Here is a 21,226-nt window from a genome sequence, read left to right on the forward strand (position 1 = left end):
GCACAATTCAACTGTGTTTCATAGCTTTTCTGCCAAATCTGTGCAGTGGAAAAACATATTGAATACTTCAAAATACAGACTGAACTAGGCTTTAATTTGTATTCACATAACATCAAGAAAACAAACAGGTTTTGATTAATTTGAAAAAGGTCAGTACTCACTCTTCGTTACATAGACAGAAATATAGATCTTGAAGCTACTTCAGGATCAAGTACACTTAGGCCATGCTCAGTGGAGTCTTTCCTGAACTGCACTTACACCACCTCTAGAGAAAAAGCACACGCACACACTTCACCTCTCAGTGGAATAACCTACCTAGTTTCTCTCCAGCATGTTTTTTTGACATTTCTTTCCTTAGAATCTGTATTTTAGATTAAGCGTCTTGTTCAAGTCTTCTACCATAAGCTGCCCAAAATACTTTACGTCTGTCCTCTCTCCCACTTAGTGATTAATAACATCCGTGATCTGCATGCCAAAATATGCATACCAAGATAGAGGATTCTTTGAGCTAAACAGAATCTTGCTGTTGTGCTGACAAACAGTATCTTAGCACTAGCAGCCAACACACTCATGTAATCTTTTTCCTGTTTTGGGGTACTTCATGGGAGCAGCAACATGGACTCTGTAGTGCACTTTCAAAGGCACGGGGTGAGTCATGCATGAGAAGATAACAGCTCACCTAGAGTCTTCTGAGAGTTGCACAAACTAAGCCGTCCCAGTCTGTGGCCATCATCTCCCACACAAGCTGGGTTTTCATCCATTTCTCAGAAAAAGTGTGGGAGGGGTCTTGCATACCAAATGACAGTGCGGGTGTGGAAAGAGGCAACTAAGCAAAGATCCTGGCTCCTGCTGTAGTAAGTGGGTAAAAAATGAGGTTTGCAGAATTCAGGATGGAATACATCATGCTCTGGAAGTTCATTTTTCTCTTCAGAGACTATAGAAAGAGTACAGATGAGTAGCTTAAATTAGAGGCTTAATTTTTCTGTGTCTGATACTGAGTAGTGTGAGTCCCAACCTGAATGACAATGTTGTGAGGTTATTACTGATTTGCAGAGATAAATTTTGGAGAAGGATTTGAGTAGAAGGAAATATGGGGGATGTCAATGATGTCTTGAGGTAGAATATGGATACTAAATAACTTGCTCCCCCTGTACTCTGCCCTCGTGAGGCCACAACTGGAATACTGTGTCCAGTTCTGGGCTCTCCAGTTCAAGAGAGACAGGGAACTACTGGAGAGAGTCCAGCGGAGGGCAACAAAGATGATGGAGGGATTGGAGCATCTCCCTTATGAGGAAAGGCTGAGAGAGCTGGGACTCTTTAGCCTGGAGAAGAGAAGGCTGAGGGGAGACCTTATTGACTTTTACAAGTATCTAAAGGGTGGGTTGAAGGAGGATGGAGCCAGACTCTTTTCAGTGGTTCCTAGTAACAGGACAAGGGGTAACGGGCACAAGCAGGAATATAGGAAGTTCCGAACAAATACGAGAAAAAACTTTTACGGTGAGGGTGACAGAGCACTGGAACAGGCTGCCCAGGGAGGGTGTGGAGTTCCCTTCTCTGGAGACTTTCAAGACCTGGATGCAGTCCTGAGTAATGTGCTCTGGGCAATCCTGCTTTGGCAGGGGAGTTGAACTAGATGATCTCTAGAGGTCCCTTCCAACTCTGAAAAAATTCCGTGATTCCGTGAAATTACGTGAGTGCTGAGATTGCTGACAATGTAAAACTAGAATGGAGAGGATGTCCATTTTCTTCAGTCTTTGTCCCATACCAGTTAAAAAGGTATCCTGTTTTCTGCTGAACTAGAAGTCATGGACACGAATAATGAAACCCAAATGATATGTCTGCAGCGCCACTTTGCCCTATACCATGGCCTTTTCCTAATTTTCCTGCTGTACAACTTAGGGCATGAAACAGATGAAAGAAAAGCCCATTGGGAAATACTAATAACTTCAAAGGTTTCTTATAGTTTCTATACTTGCAAGAATTTAATCTTAAGGCTGATTTTTTGTTCTATTGCTTTGGAGGGAAGGTATTTCAGCTTTCATAAAAGAAATACTTCATGTTGAGATACTATGAAGTTCAGTCTTGCAGGTGGAATGAAGTGTGGATAAACAAGATAATGAAACTTGTGGGAAGGCATGGTTTTTTTACTGCAATACCTGAGAACAGTTCCCAGCTTTCAGTTTCAGGTGCATTCCCATCCTGAATCCTGGCTTCATGCTGGGATGAAACTTAAGAAACTACCTCTTCATATATTTATATGCTACCATGGAAGTGCAACCTAGATGTGCAGGAAGCTAAGATGTGCTCCAGTAAGTTCAGGCTGAGGAGTACATATGGACTTACTTTGACTAAGAGACAACCAGGTACATACCCTACCTTTTCTCCTTAAGCAACTAAATTATAATCAAAACAAAATTAATAAGCTAGAATTAATTGATTTTGTTGCTAATGTAATCGTAAGAATCACTTAAACTTCATATTCTCCAATAAATGCTGTTCTGAGTCTGGATTTATCTCTAAAAGTGTAAAGGAAACTGACATCTGGGGTGTAGAAAGGTTTTCCACTGGTTCATGTGTCTGTCTAGAGATCAGCTTTCCTGAAGGACTATTTGTTTTCCCAGGACTTGCTCTGCCCTGTTTCTAAAATTCACCTGCCTCTGTTCCCTTCCATGTTCAGTCTGCACTTCTGCCTCTTCACGTAGCCTTGTTAGAACTTTCTCTTCTGTAGTTCTGAGACAGAGGTGAAACTATACTATTTATAATATCATAGAATCATAGAATCATAGGGTTGGAAGGGACCTCTGGAGATCATCTAGTCCAACCCCCCTGCCAGAGCAGGGTCACCTAGAGCAGGTTACACAGGAACACGTCCAGATGGGTTTTGAATGTCTCCAGAGTTGGAGACTCCACCACCTCTCTGGGCAGCCTGTTCCAGTGCTCTGCCACCCTCAGGGTAAAGAAGTTCCTCCTCATGTTTAGGTGGAACTTCCTATGTTCAAGTTTGTGCCCATTGCGTCTTGTCCTGTCCCCGGGCACCACTGAAAAGAGCCTGGCCCCATCCTCCTGACACCCACCCTTTAAGTATTTATAAGTGTTGATAAGGTCACCCCTCAGACGTCTTTTCTCCAGACTGAAGAGACCCAAATCCCTCAGCCTTTTATAGAACTATTATAATATAGAACTAGCCATCTAGACTATCCTCATAGTTGAAAAAGTATGATTTTGTAGGGTGAGGGTGAATCTTTTTTAGTGTGAGATTCATCTTTTCCTGACGGAGATGCTTAGCACGGATCAGATGACTGCTAGAGTTCCCATTGCAGTCCATTGACTGTAAAGAGAACTGTGAATGAATAACTCAAATTCAAATTACTATACTAGAACTGTCTCTGGCTAGGTGAGCTGAATCTCACCTGTGTAGTCTACATCTTACCAACTTGCAGCCTATCTGCTTGAAATATTGCTTCTTCCCTGCTTGTGCCATCTACTTTTCATGTGGTGTATATTTACACCTATTTAACATGATTAAATAATCATATCAATTAAAATGAATGAACATAAAATGGCATTAAACTAATATAGTTTAATGCCATGTTATGTTGTTTCATGCATAGAGTGTATTTTGACTGAGTAAAAAGAAGTTTCACTGCATTTTAATTTCTGTCATACAATCAACATCAACATCAAAGAAAAGTTATTTCTTTCCTAATTTCATTGCTTTTGTTATATTGGCACTGGAATAACTCCCATCATCAGCAAGCATGAGTATTGTGCTGTCTCTCAATAGGGTCTCTTAGAATGCTTCACTGATTAATTCAAAGCTTGACTTTCCGTGACTTTTGCAAATGGATATGATGTTTGTTGTCCAAAAAACTATGTATTGCTCACTCCCATTGAAACAATCAGTAACATGTGGAATTGACTGTAAGAGGCAATGGAGTATTCAAGGGTCCTTAACATTAGTGCTGATTCTGTTCATTTTTAACTAAGAAGAGAAATGTTAACAGCATTTCATCAACCAAAGAAACTGAGGTGGCAATTTTACCGACGATTGTTAGAGAATGATAAAAAAAAAGCTGACGTTCTGGCAGACGCTAATCTGCTGGGTGATCACCAGGGAAACTGCAGTGTTGCAGCTCCAAGCAATGCAACTCTGTGGCTCAGCTGAGCAGTAAAGTTATCTATAATAGAATATACAGAAAAAAGGTGTTTTTTTCAAAATTTGTTTTCTTTCTTCCTGCCTTCCTCTCCTCTCCTCTCCTCTCCTCTCCTCTCCTCTCCTCTCCTCTCCTCTCCTCTCCTCTCCTCTCCTCTCCTCTCCTCTCCTCTCCTCTCCTCTCCTCTCCTCTCCTCTCCTCTCCTCTCCTCTCTCTTCCGTAGGAATATAGGTCACAAATCAGAAAAAAATGAAAACATTTAATTAATGCCAATGAAGGAAAAATAATCATAAAAAAAAATATGCATTTCTTTAATGTTTCCTTGGGTGTTTTAAATATTACATCATGAAAAGTTCAGCAAGTGTGGATAATTTTCAGCTTTAATTTTTCAATTGTAATTTATATAGCAGATTTTTCTTCCTGGAATTATAAGATACAGTATTAAAGAGAAAAATCAGTGACTGCAGTATGACCTCAATTATCCGAATGACAGGGGAGACAGAAAACATTAGGACAACTAATATTTCAGATAATTATCAATATAGCTAATGGATATATTGAGGGACAGGGAGTACCATACAGTTAAAGTTTGGGTTACAGTAGAAACTGCCATAACTAGTGCATTATAATGGTCCATGTTCGACAGTATTGAATGTGGGTACTCCAAGAAGTACAAGAAGTCCCATGAGCTACTTATGAAATGTCAGGTACATATGGCAGACTTTTTTCTAGCATTTTCATTTTGAGATTTACACCCTAAAATACAAGGATTATGTTCTTTATCACTGTATTTGCTGAAGCATCTATAAAAATCCTCATTGTCTGCAGAACTATTTGATTGTTCTTTAAAAAACTTGCAAAATTCTTTTTATCTGAGTAAGATCTCATGGTCAATAAGTTTCACAGGCTTCCCTCTTTCCTAATCCATAAGGATGTTGATGTAATTGTTTCTTCTTGCCCTCCCACCCCACACCACTGTGAAAAGCCCACCTCTGTCTCTCGGAGGACTTCCCTTAGGCACTGGTGGCTGCTCTTAAGTCCCTCGAAGCCATCTCTGCTCCAGGCTGATCAAGCCCAGCTCCTCCAGCTTCTCCTCACAGGGCAGGTGCTCCAGCCCCACCATCTCGGTGGACCCCCATGGGGCTGGATCTACTTTATCAATCTCTGTTTTGTACTGAGGGGCCCAAAACTGAACACAGTATGTAGGTGTGATCTAATGAGTGCTCGGTGGGGCGTGATAACCACTTTCCCCAATCTCTGTTCGTACATCCCAGGCTATCATTGGCCATCTTCACTTCCAGGACTGACTTCTGTCCCATGTGCCGCTTGCTGCTCACCAAGACCCTTAGGGTCTTTCCAGCAGAGCTGCTCCTCAGGAATTTGGCCCCAGGCTGTATCAGTTCCAGGGAAACTCCTTCCCAGGGACAGGACTTTGCATATGTCCTTGTTGAGTTTCATGAGTTTCCTGCTGGCCAATCCTGCCTGTCCCTGTCCCTTAGGATGGCCGCCCTGCCCTAGAGCAAATTGACGGGTCCCACAGTTTGTTATCAACTGCAGGCTTGATAAGAGTGCAAATAATGTTATTACAGGAAAAGAAGGACAGATTTTGACAGAAAAGGCAGATATATTTACTCAGTAAAATTCTAGGTAGTATTTTTTACATATTGTATTTTGAAAGGTGTTAACTGATCAGCACACGTTGTATGCACCCAGAAAAATGTGTCTGTATTTGGGTAGGAGAGGGGAAACGTGCATAGGCAACAGGTGAAAGGAGAGGCAGGTATTTTAAGATGGAGAATAACGTTCTTCTGTGCAGGGAAAAAAAAATAAATGCCCAAACCAGAAAAGTTATTTTTTTCAGTGAGAAAAGTTAAGTGAAGAAAGCAAAGAACATTAAACTGTGATTAGCTAAGCCATTACCCCTTTCCCTGCTGCTTATTTTTGGTTTGTTTTTTTTTCACTCTTAACCTCTTTAAGAGGAAAATGATACCATTGCAACTCCTGTTTGTTATTATTTCAGTATTATAAAGTGAAACTTTATAGAATAACTCCCAGCAGTAGGAGAGTTTTAGGCTATTGGCAGATTACTCATAAGTGATAAGAAACAGTTTATTAATAAGCATCTCTTCAGCTAAATATAGCGTATACACTTTATATACTGTGGCTGTAAACAGTGTGTGGAGTGTAGAGAAACTGTTTAATATTCCAAGTTTTCCTGCCAACTTAAAATTACAATGATTATGAACACATACTTACTTAAGCAGAAATAAATATTTCTGGTGATTAAAATAACAGAAACAAGTGAGACCATGATCAGGATTTGATGCATTTGGAAACTCAACTGAATTTGTAGAAATATCTGTTACTTTATAAAAGAAAGATAAGAAATCGAGACATAGAAAGGACTGCAGAATATCTATTTTTAGTTACTCAATTAGAACCTGGCATATTCTGAAGTCCCTTGCTAAATTGTGACCCACGGTCTAACATCGGGGAAGACCATAAAGCTGCTGGAGGACTTCTCACATCAGTCTTTTTTCTCATTCCCACTAAGACACCTGTTGTGGTTTAACCCCAGCTGTCAACTAGGACTATGCAGCCATTCACTCACACACCAACTGCCCCCTCAGTGGGACAGGGAGAAGGAGAAAAAAAATGTCATGGGTTGAGATAAAGACAGTTTAATACAACAGTAATGGAAAATAAAATAATAATAACAACAACAACAACAACAACAATAATAATAATAATAATGGTAAAAGAATATACAAAATGAGTGATACAAAGCAATTGCTCGCCAGCCAGTGATCGATTGCTCAGCTCATCCCGAGCAGTGATGGCATAATCCCTGCACCCTGTCCAACCCCCCTTTATATACTAAACATGACGTCTATGGTATGGAATGTTGCTTTGGCCAGCTTCGGTCAGTTGTCCTGTCTATGGGAAGCTGAAAAAGCCCTTGACTGCTTGGCACCAACTAAAAACATTCATGTGCTATCAACATTATACTCATCCTAAATCTAAAACAGCACTATACCAGCTGCTAGTAAGAAAATTAACTCTATCCCAGCTGAAACCAGGACAAGACCAAGAGGAAGTAAGTGGACAAAATTGGCATGCCCTTGCCCCAGTCTCTCCTGGTGGACATTTTCTCTGAGTTTGTTTGTGTTGCAGTGATTCCACTTGAGTGGATTGGTCCTGCTCAAAGAAGTACAAGGATTAATTGAAAGTAAAAATTAAACCTAGGTTACCTTTTCATACCATCTAGTGGTGCCACCCACCAGAATGAAACAATTTGCTGTAAATATTTCCCAAGTTTTGAAGTCTATACATGTTATACAGTTATGTAGATAATCTATATATGTTAATTGAATAAATCAAATAAACTTTGAAAAGCATAATATATCTTTCCTCATACATGTACCACTGAAAGGTTTTCTTTTCTCAAGGAAGAACATCCTTGAGCAAAGGATGGTTATGCGATACTTATGTATTTACTTTCCACAGTAATCCTGTATTCACTTGATCAGTTGTGTATAACATCAATGTATCCAGGGGTGTCCTGTAGTTCTTCATTCTGAATTGCACTGTAATTTTTTTTTTCCAGTTCCTTGTGAGAAAAAAAAAAATCTATTCTTTCTGTGTTTATATATATATATATATATCAGGGAGGTGCTGAAGGGTGAATGCCCCTTCAATGGCTTGAGAAGGGCTCCTTTAGCAGTTAATTTTATCTCAGCAGCACAGCCAACTAAAATCACTAGTGCAACCTGCATAAAGGGCTTTTGTTTATGGATGACACTTTGAGTTAGAGACAATACTTTGACTGTGTTTATCTCTATAGTGAAGGCAATCCAACTTCTACTTCCAATTTATTTATTTATTTTGCAAAAGAGCATTGAACAGTCCAGAGAGACAGTGTCGTATTATTTTAGGGTGATATGCACTAAATATTATAACTCTTAGGAGTGAGATAATACCTATACAGCCTTGTGACTATTTAGGAGATGGGAACAATAGTACACAAGTACCCTTCAGAGGATGGTGAAGGATCTACAAGGAACATACTGTTAAGGGTAGATTTTCTTCCTGAAAGAAGACAGCAATTTTTGAATTTTCAGATCCATTCTTTTGTACATATTTAATTTTAATCTTAAGCAAAGAAGCCTTCTTATACGAGTTTAACCCATTAAAAAAGGAACCATCCACACATACATTTCTTTATGGCTCTTAGGTGAAAAAAAAAAAAGTGATGAGTACTCCACTGTAACAGTTATAACACAAATTATCTATTAGGCTTTTACAAGAAACCCGCGTAGAGAGGCAGGACTAAAACTGGAGCCAGTTCTCCCTCCAGCTACTTTCAGTGGCTTTAATATTTCTAATTGCTGTAGGAATTTCAGATTAGAATTTCCACAAGAGTGACCCCCCTGATTAAATTTTTTATGTTTATTCCCAAGCTGCGCTTTGAAAGAGGTTCTAGTAAGAGTCCTAAGACTGTTGGGATTTCTGAATATTTTAGATTAAAATCTTTAGACTTGCTTTTACAGGTTTCACTTACAAAATGGTATTTCCCCCTGTGTAAGCCTGTGAAATGAAGTGTGACACTTTAGTTCCTTTATTACTTCTAAAAGTTCATATATGTAATGACTGGTGCACATTCATGCATTCACAAGGAAGAATACAGAAGTGGGGATGTTACTTCAATAAACCACATTTTCCTTTCTGAACTGTCACTGAATCAATACCCCAACTTTATACCTGGGGAACATCCTTCAGCTACAACTTCCAGTTTCTCAGTTAAATAACAAAGCACAATGCAAGGTTTAGCTACTGGTAGTTAGAAGAGACCTGTTGGAGCTGCCCAGGGGACAGTCTGTGTTCTCTGGACACATTAATATTGGAAAAATTATATTCTGTCTGTTGGGCTACCAAATTCATCTACAAGTCATATTGCACATCTGTATGAATTAAGAATAAGTGACTATAAGACAACTACTGTAGAGTTCAACTTCTATAAAAATACTATTCATGTCTAAACCAGACATACTGAATCTACTGAGGACAAACAAGAGGCTGGGTACATAGAAGAATTCCCAAAAGTAGAAAATATTATAAACGTTTGCTTCCTGCTGCAAGACTTATGCATTGTCACCCTACAGTATTCAGCAGTCTCAGGATATCTACCAAGAAGCTTTTTCTGAATTGGAGAGTACACACAACTACTTAAAATAATTATGAATCTTAATCTTTGATTTGTTGAGGGCCTGACTGAAAATCTTTTGAACACTTACAATTACTTGATGTAAAATATAGAAGGCTTTAGAGAGGCTTTTGTATAGCAGTGTAAGTAGCTGTAATGATTCCTGGCTTCTTCCTTTGTTAATTAGGAATAAAAATTATATCCTAAATTTTTATATATTGATCTAATTTTGAAATTTAGGTTCAACCTCACTTCTCTTCTGTGATACTATATCTTAGTTCCCAATTATTGAAAGCTCCAGTGAAGCTGATTACAGTGAGTGTAAATCAGCAAAAAGGGATGAAAAATAAATAAGAGTAGGTCAGGCTGTCAGTGAATGGTTCGAAATATTGACAGTAGAAGAAATGATTCTTTAAATAGAACAAAAATGTACTAAATCTTAATAAAGGTGAAACTGTCAATTGTATGCAAAAAATGGCTGAAATATTCAAAAGATAATATATTTTGATTTTTTAAAAGAAGCAGGATAATGTATTCCAGTCTTACAGTGATAGCAAAATACCTTTTCCTGCATACGTATATAGGAAGAATATAAAAATCAAATATACTACTAATAACGCACTGTAACATTCACATTAACAAAGTAAAAAAATCAGAGGTTTGTTTATCACAAGGTAGAGATTGCCTCTGATGTTTCGTTACTGTATATCATCATCTTGAATAGCATCAAACAGAACTGACTGCTGCTATTTTTAGCCACCTTGAGTAGCATCTTCCTTTTCTCTTAATTCTATTGACATTTACTTGAATATTTATGAAGTAAATTGGTCTCTGGTGTGCACAGTGATTTCAGGATCTACCCAGCAGAGAGTTCAGAGTGATCTAAGGGCACTGCTTTGTTTTTCTGGTCCCATTCTTGCTCCTCAGCTGAGAAAAGAGAAATCTCCATCTTCCTCATGAGCGTCCAACTCACTGACACCCTGAAATTCTGAAGTGTGATGTATCGCTCTCATTGCAGTTTCTATTTTAATGTCCTCGTATAACCATCTGAAGTTGAGCAAGGACAAGTGCAAGGTCTTACACCTGGGTCAGGGCAATCCCCGATATAAACAGAAACTGGGTAATGAATTGATTGATTGCAGCCCTGCAGAGAAGGACTTGGTGATGCTGGGGATACAGCCCAGAAAGCCAACCATATCCTGGGTTACATCAAAAGAAGCATGGCTAGCTCGTCAAGGGAGGTGATTCTCCCTCTCTAGTTTCTGCTCTTGTGAGACCCTACCTGCGTCCAGACTGTATTGTGTCCAGTTCTGGGGTCTCCAGTACAAGAAAGACGCAGACATGTTAAAGCAGGTTCAGAGGAGCCATAAAAATAATAGAGGGCTGGAACACTTCCCCTGTGGAGAAATGCTGAGAGTTGGGGTTGTTGAGCCTGGAGAAAAGAAGGCTCCAGGCCTTGTTGTGGTCTTTCAATATATAAAGGGGGCTTATAAGAAAGATGGAGAGAGACATTTTACTGAGATCTATAGTGACAGGACAAGGAACAATAGTTTCAAACTGGAGGAGGGTAGGTTTAGACTGTATGTAAGGAGGTTTTATTTTATGATGGGGCTGGTGAGACACTGGAAGAGGTTGCCCAGAGAAGTTGTGGATGCCCCATCATTGGAAGTGTTCAACGACAGGTTGGATGGAGCTTTGAGCAACCTGATCTAGTGAAAGATGCCCCACCCTGTGGCAGGGGTGGACTAGATGGTCTTTGAAGGTCCCTTCCAACCCAAACCATTCTATGACTCTATATGAGAGGACCAAATAGAAGTGCCTTGAACAATCTGAATTAGGGAGCTATAAGAACTCCTTCAGCTTTTTTTAAAAATGGTTGGGAAAAAACCCACACAGATAATTGGAAAATTTGCCAAATTTGATTTTGAAGGAGGACTGAATCAAGGTTAAATTTTGATGGAGCTACTCAGTGTGGAAATTCCAGTTTAAATGCTTAATTAGGGAAAATCTTAGTAGTGACTGAAAATAGAGGCAGAGAATGGTAAATCATTAGACAACCTTATTGTTATTCATGACACCCAATTTCAACTACCAGGTCAGTCTCAATAGTCCTAATCATTCCCGTAGTACTCCAGTATTACCGTCAGAGGAACTTCATAGGGGCAAGCACTTTAAAGGGTATCCTACAACAGTATTATTATACTTTCTATTTTCAGATTAAGATTAACATGAGACAATGTCAGTCCTATTATTCTGGTAGTACACAGATATATGCAATGCAACTCTGATGATGTTCCTCGTTCAGTGAGTGGAATTTAACTGTTAAATTAGTTTACACAGCTATGGAAATTTCCAAAGGGGAAGATGCTAACAAAATAAGGAGGTTTGCCTGAACATTGCAGGAACAGGTTATGGTCCTAGATCTATACTTGCTTCCAGTGGTGCAACTAACTGTAGTGGAAAAGTCATTGTGAAATTAAATCATTCAACAAAGATTAGAATTTATATTTCATTTTTGTATTTGACATGATAGACTCAGCTCCTTTTTGGTAGTCCCTGTATGTCTGTTCAAACTGTTATGTTAATCCACAATTTTAAGAATGGCAATGTGCAGTTATTTGGATTTCTGCTAATGCTTCCATCTGGTTTAGAGAATTTTTTACCATTCACTTCTTATCCATCCAGAGCGTCTTTTTAACTTCTGATACTTTTTCTCACTATGCTTGTGTGTTTTCTTCCATAGTTTCTACATTTTTCACCAGCCATCACACTTTACTTGCCCATCCATTTGTCTTCGGAGAAACAACCTCCTCTCCTTGCAGGGAGCTGGCAGTTTCTGCTGCTTGTGGACAGAGATCCTGAGATACAGATTGGGTAAAAAAGACAGACAGACGGCAGTATTGGTTGTTCCTACATGTTTTTTCTATATACAAGTGCTATTAGGAGCTTCCAAAACTGATGGGGAAACTCTAACAGCTGTCTCAGCTCTCACCTCATGAGAAACCCTCAGTTTATATATATCCTCCTGCACAATCAGGAGGAAAGGCTTAGGTGCTAAACTTGGCAATGGGCTTGTATCAGCTTCTGTTAAGTTTGATGGTGGGAAGTATTTGCTCATAGTGCTGTTATAGATTCATGCTCTGGGTACATTTACATGTAGTACTTACTTTTTGAGATACTGTTTCCAATTCTATCAGGACTGGAAATTAATCTGAGAAGGCCCAGGTCTACTAATATTAGTAGGATCCCTGCAGAGAGAATTAGCTCTACTTATTCCCTGAGTAACTCCTTGCTCAGTGCATGCTTTCTTCTCGCCCTAGTCTTTGCTGAAGCCTTTTCTGGCATTTCTTTAGTGTTGTGGGCAACATGAGAGACAGATTAGTTATGTAGCAAAAAGCAAACTAATCCTTGGGGGCTGAGTCTGCTTGGGCGTGTGTTAATGGACGGTGTGCAGAGCACATTGCAGATGTGTGGGCAAGTAGACTGCAAAACACAATGCTGTCAATAAAGCTGCAGAACTTGAGGGCTTCAGTGTTTCCCAGGCTGCCTTTGTCCGGAGCCAGAGGGCTTCTGTAATTTGTGTTGCTCTCACTTCCTCCTGAGGGACAGCTTTCTTTAAAGAAAATCAAGGATAAGAGAGAGGTAAGGCCTGTCTGAAGAGACCACAGGGATCAGTCTGCTGAACTTAATGCCTGAAGGTAGGGAATTCACAGTCAGGTAGCCTGCATAGTAGAGAGGCAACAATTCTTATTTGAAAGTAACAGAGGCAGATGTGGTCAAAAGTCTGTAGCAACAATAACAGGTATTTGTAAATTCTCGCTATGCCAGGAAGACCTACCTGCTAATAAGAAGTTAGACTGTTCACTGTTTTTTATGGTCACGTTTTGCTTTTTCTAATTTTCTTCTGGATATACTTTTCTAGCAGAGCAAATAATAATTATGAATTATAATGATGTAGCACTATTCTTACCCAACAGCAAACTCAGGTAGGATAGTGTCGAACAAAGCTGCAAGCAATTTCTCATTTAATAAAACAGAGTTTTCTGTATTATTGCTAGGGGAAAATGTCATATCTCAGCTGATGGCATACACTGTTCTAGATGTAATGATCTTTGCTTATAATGGTGAAGAACCACTATGCAATTGCATGTCAGGTTTTGATGCACCTGTTTGCAAACTCAGGTAATTATGCGCCGTTGTCTAATTGCTTATTTTATGGATGTTTTGCTCACATGTTTTTAAGCAATGCTATTTGATTGCAGATAACTAATGGTAGGGATCTCTTCGCATTATCATACTTTAACATTAGATTTGTCTGATTGCTGCAGGTGGAAACAATAGGTGATGCGTACTGCGTTGCAGCAGGGCTCCATAAGAAAAGCCTTAGTCATGCTAAAGCCATTGCCCTGATGGCACTGAAGATGATGGAGCTTTCAGAAGAGGTTCTCACTCCAGATGGGAGCCCTATTAAGGTAAAGCTTTGCTCTTTGTTCTCAGCTAGTACTGGTCATACATGGAGCTGGTTAATTACATTGTGTTCTGTCTGTAGAAATTTGCTTATTCCTAGGAGAATTTACATCAATTGCATCGATATATCACAATCTTTTTAATGGATGTATATTTCACTGCTGCCCATCAACAATCATGTAAGTTATGCCATACTTTAGTAAGTACGGAAGACCACAAAGACTAGCTGTCGCCTTGTCATCTGCTGTGGCTGGAGGGCATTAGGTGCACTCCTGGAGCCCTTCTTCCAATTCAGTTTAGTGTGAGAAGATGACAATTCACATGATCCAGGACTGTCCCATGCTACAAGCCAAAGCACAGTATGTGATGGCAATTGTGAAATTCGCTTCAGAAGTAGGCTCCTGATCTGAACTTCAGCATTAGTGTAGAGGCACTCAGAGTTCTGCAGTTCTAAGGGGCCACATGCCTTTTTTCTGAATAGTTGTTGACCTGTATAAAAGAAGAATGTGTAGACTGCCTGCTCTTCGTCTCAGTGTTTATGTGCTTCCTTCCCACGCAACTCCAGTTCCTTCTCCTAGATTGGTACAGGAGGTAGCAGGAGGTGGAAAACCACATGTCCTTCTGTACCATTTTAAAGTTCCACTGCTGTTCTGCTTCTCTTGATCTTATACCGACTTTGTAGCTGCTGGCATTTGGGATTGGAAACGTTTAGGTAGAAAATGGACATTCAGTGGGGAAGAAAAACCATGGAGATATATACGTGCCTTGCTTTTTCAAGGGTTAGATTACACATTGTTTTCATTATGTGTACTCACTCCTGTTTCTGGTTAAATTGTTCTTCCCATAATACAAAGCTTTTGTTTTCAAAGAAATTGGGGGGATTATGTAGAACAATTATTCAATACTGTTGAAAGCCTATAACAAAAGCCATATGTAGCTGGATGAGAAGGCCGGACAGAATTCCCATGGCATGAGTTACATCGTGGTTGAAATGTATTTTGTAAATTTCAATTCCTCATGTCTGTTAAGAAAATGAGGGTTGCATCTGAAATACTTCTTTTTTCTTTTTTTTTTTTTAATGGAAACACCTGTTTTGAAGGTTAAAAACTTGACAGAAAGGAGTTAAAACTTTTAAAAATGTGTTCAGGGATGTTGCTGTGATGCTCCTTGAGCAGTAAAATTGTATACTTCTGAGTTCCAACTCTTCTCTATCTATTAGTTAGGTCATATCTAGAACTATATTCCTTGAACTCTTTGTGTATGGTGAATCAAGAGAGATTTAATCTGAATGAATTGTTCTGCCCAGAAAGGAGAGTGTGGATGCAAGGCAACCAAACTGGAAATTCCATGAAATATGGCAACACAATATTCAAATGAAAATACATTGAGTTATGAATGAAATATTTTTATTTTTGGATATTGATGCTGATGATGGATTTTTTTAAATGTCAAAATAAAATTTTTATTTGACTATTGAAAAATGTCCACATATTCTAAAGAGCAACTTTCTGAAGAAATGTCTTGGACTATGGATCTTCAAGAATCATTTTTTTTAAAAAATAATTCATGGATCACAGAATCAACATGAAAAGACAAATGTTGTCTGAAGATATCAGAAGAAATAGCATTTTCAGTATCGATACCGGACTATTTCAAATAGATATTAATTTAATCCTATTAAAATCGATTTTCTAGATTGATTGATGATTTGTCTGTTTTTACAATAACTATCCAACTAATACATTCTTGCTACACTTTCACATGCCAGGAGAGCTGTCTCCCAGATCCTCTCCATGTTTTCCTTTTCTTTTGAGGGATTGCTGCAATCGTGGGGAAATTTTGAAGGTGTATGTTTTATTCTGAGAGTCACAGTTTGTGACTGTTTTCATTACCAGTGTCATTATTTTCCAGAAAATTCCTCGTGATTTCAGCAGCTGCAAAAGAAAACCTGTGTCAGAAAGACTATAAAGACAATGCACAGGAAGAATGCTTGCATAGAATCGAATGCTAGGAGTAACCAAATATTTTGAAAAAATGCTAATTAACCTCCTTTAGAATTCAGAAGTGAAAAGTCAGTTCATCATAATTAAACTGAAAGCAGAGGTACTGAGAAGCTCCTCAGTGGGTGTTAGTTGTCCTGTCTTCAGTTTCAGGTGTAATAGATTTCAGGGCAGGGAGATGGTGTTACCAACTAATCTCACCTCCTGGGTGACAAAAGCCACAGTATGTTGTTGTTACCTTATTACCTAACCTGGTAAATCATGTTTTTAAAAGCCTTTCTTTCATAGAGGCATCTTGATTTGATTTTAAACATATTAAGGTTAGGATTCCTGTCACGCGGATATCTGCCCTGTAAAACTATTCAAATAAGGACTTTTGGAGAAGTCTACTTTAATTTGTCCTAGTTTAGGTGCCTACTCTAGGATGAGATGAATCACGCCCTAAAAATGTGTACTTTCTCAGTTGTCTGTAAGGGAAGCCTATGGACCTAGCCTAAATGTGGATGTCAGCACTGTAAGCTTCTACACTCTGTCAGATGAATCCTTCTACAAATAGCAAAGGACGCATAGTTTTTCTTAGTGGTTATGTCAATGATCGTCACAGTTAAAAACATATGTATTATTTCTAAATTGAGTTGGCATGACTTTACCTTACAGCCGATGTTGAATTGGCTAGAGTGATCCCTATCTTTGTTAGCTGCCAGTTTCTCACTTAAAAAAACGTGAAAGCGCCTATCGTGCCACAGATTCCCACTAAGAAATGCTCCGTGTGCATAATGATGTCTTAAAGCTGCGCCAGGGGTAGTTCAGATTGGACATTAGGAAAAAGTGGTCAAGCCCTGGAACAAGCTCCCCCGGGAAGTGCCATGGCCCCAAGCCTGTCAGCGTTCAAGTGTTTGGACTACGCTCTTAGATATATGGTTTAACTATTAGGTTGACCTGTGTGGAGTCAGGGGTTGGACCTGATGATCCTCATGGGTCTCTTCCAAGTCAGGATTCTATAGTTCTATAATCTACCTGAAGTTTAAGCAACCCCTAGGTATGTGTAACAGTTACTATGGATTCAGCTCAGAACCATTATAGGGGACTTACTGTGTGACACATTTTACAATTAATCTTTGCCATTTAAATATTTAAATACTCATTAACATTAGATACAAAGTACACAATAAATAAGACATTCATAAGGCTATAAGACATTAATTCACTTCTAAACAGTGAATTAAATTGTATGTAATGTGATTACTCTGAGCTGGACCTGTTGATATTGATGGCAAAACAAGTGCAGTATTTTGACTATATTTTGACCTTAATTCTTATCAGTGATTCTTGTTACCAAGCACAAGTCACGTTTCCTGAGTCCTTGCCAAGTGTGTTGAATATAGAATGCTGACGCAGCTTTTGTCTTCTTGTATTAAAAAATCTACATCAGTATTTGCATATTTGAAAAGAACTTGAAATCGGAGGACAGTTTTCCTCATGCCCAACTTTTTGATAAATTGACAGTTTTCATGAGTTGCTGTGACTAACTTCTGACTTTATTCTTCAGGATAGTGTAGTAGCTATTTTGAAAAAGTACGACAATTACTTCCCTAAGTCCGAGACAATCTTTCAAAACACATTTCCTAAAAATAAAGGACCTTCTGATTTGGGGAGTAAACAACTGTTCTACTTTCTCCTCTCCCAAAACTGGCTGATAAGCCTTGATTAAATAGGAAGAAATTATTCTCAGCCACTTTATATAATCCATGACACAACACAGTTATTTGAAGTTTGATTTCTCTTAGTAGGTTAACAATTACAGCACAGTTACTCAGTTCTGATTGTGTTTTCTAGTAAGAAGCAAACATGCTAAAGTCTCCTTGGTGTTTGATGCTGAAGTCTCCTTGGTGTTTGCAGGGGATTTGTTTTCCAGAGGCCTATCTCTTGTTTAAGCTCCCTGAGGTCATCACTGGAAACTGCGAGTTCAGAAGTTATTCCCCAGGTTTGTGGGGTGTGGCTGATATGATACACATTTAAGAGCCTAATTACTTAGGGGGTGACATTTTTTCCAGACAGGGTCATTATGAATCTGTTTGGGTTGTCCTGATTGCACAGATTTCGGCTCTAGAGAAACATAACAGCAATTAAATGTAGTGGTTTTTAATTGATGAATATTCAACTAGATATGGCTGACTTTATGATTATGGTTTATGGAATATATCTATTTTCTAAATTACTTCGGTGGATGTACTTTGTTGTCATCTCAGGACTGAATTCACCAGAATGCAAATATCTACTTTTTGTAGCGCTTGAAAAGTTCATCCTCATGATAGCAGTGGGTATCTTATTGAATGACACTTACAGTCTCCGAGAGAGATGCACGAAGTTAGGAAAAAAAAGTGAATGAAAGAATGAATGAAAGAATGCCATATCATATAAGTGGGAATTTAGGATAAGATTTTCACCTGTAAAGTGCATTAACAGCCAATCAAATGAAGTTTGTTAGCTGGGTACACAGTTATCATTTAAAAGTACTCATTGTAGCAACCACAAAAACACCTGGTTTGTACAGCCATGTGCGTTTTATGAAAAGTCTGCCCATTAGAGCAATGTTGGTGCGGCCACTGAACAGTGGTGGACCTCAGGATGGTGACAAGGGGTATGAACCAGGTCTGGTTTATATCCAGATGATGCTCCAGCCCCCTGGGTCAGAGCTCATAGCACACTGATGAGAGCACCATGGTGTGCAGCTGACACGTACTCTGGCATTTGACACTTCCAGTAGAGCCAGAGGCAGCAGAAATGCATGAGCAGAATGGAGACCCTGAGCCTGCACTCCTTATACCAGTGCAAATAGCCTGCGATTTGTGGGGTAATGAAAAAATGGTGTTTTGCAGAAAAAGAGAGAGAGCTATATTATAGCAGCCTCCACAAATCCTATCATCAGCATTGTAACACAGTCTGCTCTTTTTGAAAGAAATATTTGTGACAGGAAATGGGCTGATGGTTCTCCTGTGGGTGATGGAGAAGGCTTCACATCCCTGTATGATTTTTTTTTCAACTCAGTTCTATTTGAGGCAAAATCCCATTACTTTTGCATGAGCTAAGGCCTTAGTACAAAAGAAGGACTTTTGCATGTAGAATTGGATATACACTTAGATCCTTTCGGCAAAATACTTTTCAGTCCAGAAGCACTCGTTTGATTTCGGTACAACTAATTCTTTGTAGTGCCCTATGACTGTTATTTGAAGATATTGATTTAAAATTGCCTCCTACGCTTAAGTGAGAGTTACTTGAATTTAAGATATGCTTCATATTTTATTACATTTTTTTTAGATAAAGTGGAAGTACATTAATTTTAATAACTAGAGATAATGCTGTAAGAAGAATTCTCCAGAACATTGACCTTTAGAGGTAAAGGTCACAACGCAAATCTCATTTGATGTGTTAAAACCCATAGGATATTATTGGTGGCATCACTTTTTATCATGCTTCAAATCTTGACTAATTAATTAATGTGCAGTGTATATCCCAAAGAAACAGAAAGGCTTCCTTTTCAGTTTATGGTTAAAAGAAGGGCTGCTCTGGCAGAAGATGCCTAGTTTTGACTAATGAGATTTCCCAAGACGTTATTCTCTAAGATTATCTGCTTATTTTTATAGTGTATGAAGGTGGTCCTAATACAGTTGTGAAGAGGTACAGAACTGAGAACACACAGAGGAAAAGTAAACGATTTACATGAAGCCACTGAAATTAACTACAGTTATGTAGGTTTGTTATATACAGGTGTTCCTGTCCAAAACATAAAGATTGGGCCCTACCACAGTAGTTCAAAACATGTTTTAAAATATGTTCCTCTAAAGCATAAAAATGTCATGTATCTTTCAAATGATTACGTTACAATAACATGAGAATTAGGCCTGTAAATACTGTAATCACAAACTGAAGCACATACATAACCTCTCCTTTCTTTTTGCTCACCTGCTAATGACGAGTTCATGAAATGATCTGAATATAGCAGTGCAAAAAATTCCTATCTGAAATTGGCTTCATTTTGATTAATTTAGTCTCAGGTGGGGTCAATGTGACCTTGTATTTGCGAGGCACATAGCCTGGTCCTTGTCTCAGTTGTTTCTTTATTATCAAGATAGAGTGCTTGATGCACTTGCAGCTTCTAACTTTCAAAAGTGCATTGCCAAACCTATTTTATTATTGGATTTATAAGGTGCACGCAAATAATGTAGTCTGGTATTAGTACTATCAACACAAGAGCCTGTCTTCATCTGTCAGCTAGAGAAAGAAGAACAGCACGGCAGAGGGACCATTTCATGTGAAGAGTGGCATTAACCTCATCTAATTTCAAACACTGACAGCGTGAACTGCTACATCTAACTTGTTGCTGTAGCTCCCTCTTTAAATAGAAGAGAGTAAGTCTGTTTTAGGCTGTACTCATCTGACATGCTTTCAGTGTCTACTTTATAATGAAATATTTGAATGAGTATTGTCAGATAAGTCCTACCTCAAGGGTGAACAGGCTAATGAGCTCCCAGAAGGGTGGGCAATCCCGCTGGGAGGATCTGGACTGAAACACAGGTTCAAATCTTTGTTCACTCACAGCCTTTTCATTTGAGTTTTAGATGTTGTCGAGACTTTCCATACTTCAACTTCCCATAAATACAGTGTAGGTGGCAAATAATGTTTTACAAGTAGAACCATTTCTGTAGCATGTCTAAGCTGTGTGACTTTACAGCCACGCAACTGCATTAGATTTGGTTTGCGTTGTCTATTTAAATACCTGTGGTCATGAGGATCTTTAAGGTCCCTTCCAACCTAAACCATTCTATGATTCTATGATGGAACAATGAAAGCCTGAGTTTGATAAACCTCTAATCTCTGCTTGCCAAGTAGTAGATTTTAATGAGTGTGAACTCTGCCTCATGAGTAAGGGTACAGAAGAGACCCTTATTGTGGATTGTAATGGCTCATGTCCACAAGTGACACAGTTTTTGAAATAACATGGAAATGGGCAATGAATTTTAGTGTGCGTAGCATCTTCTGCTGGTTCATTAAGTATTCTGCTTTGCATTATGCCAATATGGCACTTGGGCCTAGAACACCAGTAGAGTTTAAGTGCCAACATTTGCTTGAATATATGTTTTTTATTAGTTTCTAAATGAAGCAGCCATTCCCAAGAATGCAATGAGGGACAGTAGTTTAGTAAGTGTTGTCTGTGTAATCCTTGTCAGTGTTTCTTGCCTTGCTTTTCATTTAGATTGTGGCATGCTAGTTTTATAACAATTTAGTGGTCCTCACTAAATGTGCATCTTTACGTAAGCAGTAAAATGTTGTCTGTTTAGTTATAAATTGTGAAAGGCTGACTGCTGATGCAGGCGTTCTCATCAACCCTGTGTGAAAAGCTG

General features: G+C 38.8%; 1 protein-coding gene across 1 annotated transcript in view; it reads left to right on the top strand.

Annotated features, from left to right (window-relative positions):
* Window positions 1-21,226, top strand: part of GUCY1A2 (guanylate cyclase 1 soluble subunit alpha 2) — a 167,700-nt gene that overhangs the window by 101,843 nt on the left and 44,631 nt on the right. The window contains exon 6 of the mRNA XM_074570363.1: window positions 13,686-13,829. Coding sequence (XP_074426464.1) covers window positions 13,686-13,829 — 144 coding nt within the window. The remainder of the gene's footprint in view (window positions 1-13,685; window positions 13,830-21,226) is intronic.

The sequence above is a fragment of the Larus michahellis genome, chromosome 1, assembly GCF_964199755.1.
Source record: "Larus michahellis chromosome 1, bLarMic1.1, whole genome shotgun sequence".
Classification (NCBI taxonomy): domain Eukaryota; kingdom Metazoa; phylum Chordata; class Aves; order Charadriiformes; family Laridae; genus Larus; species Larus michahellis.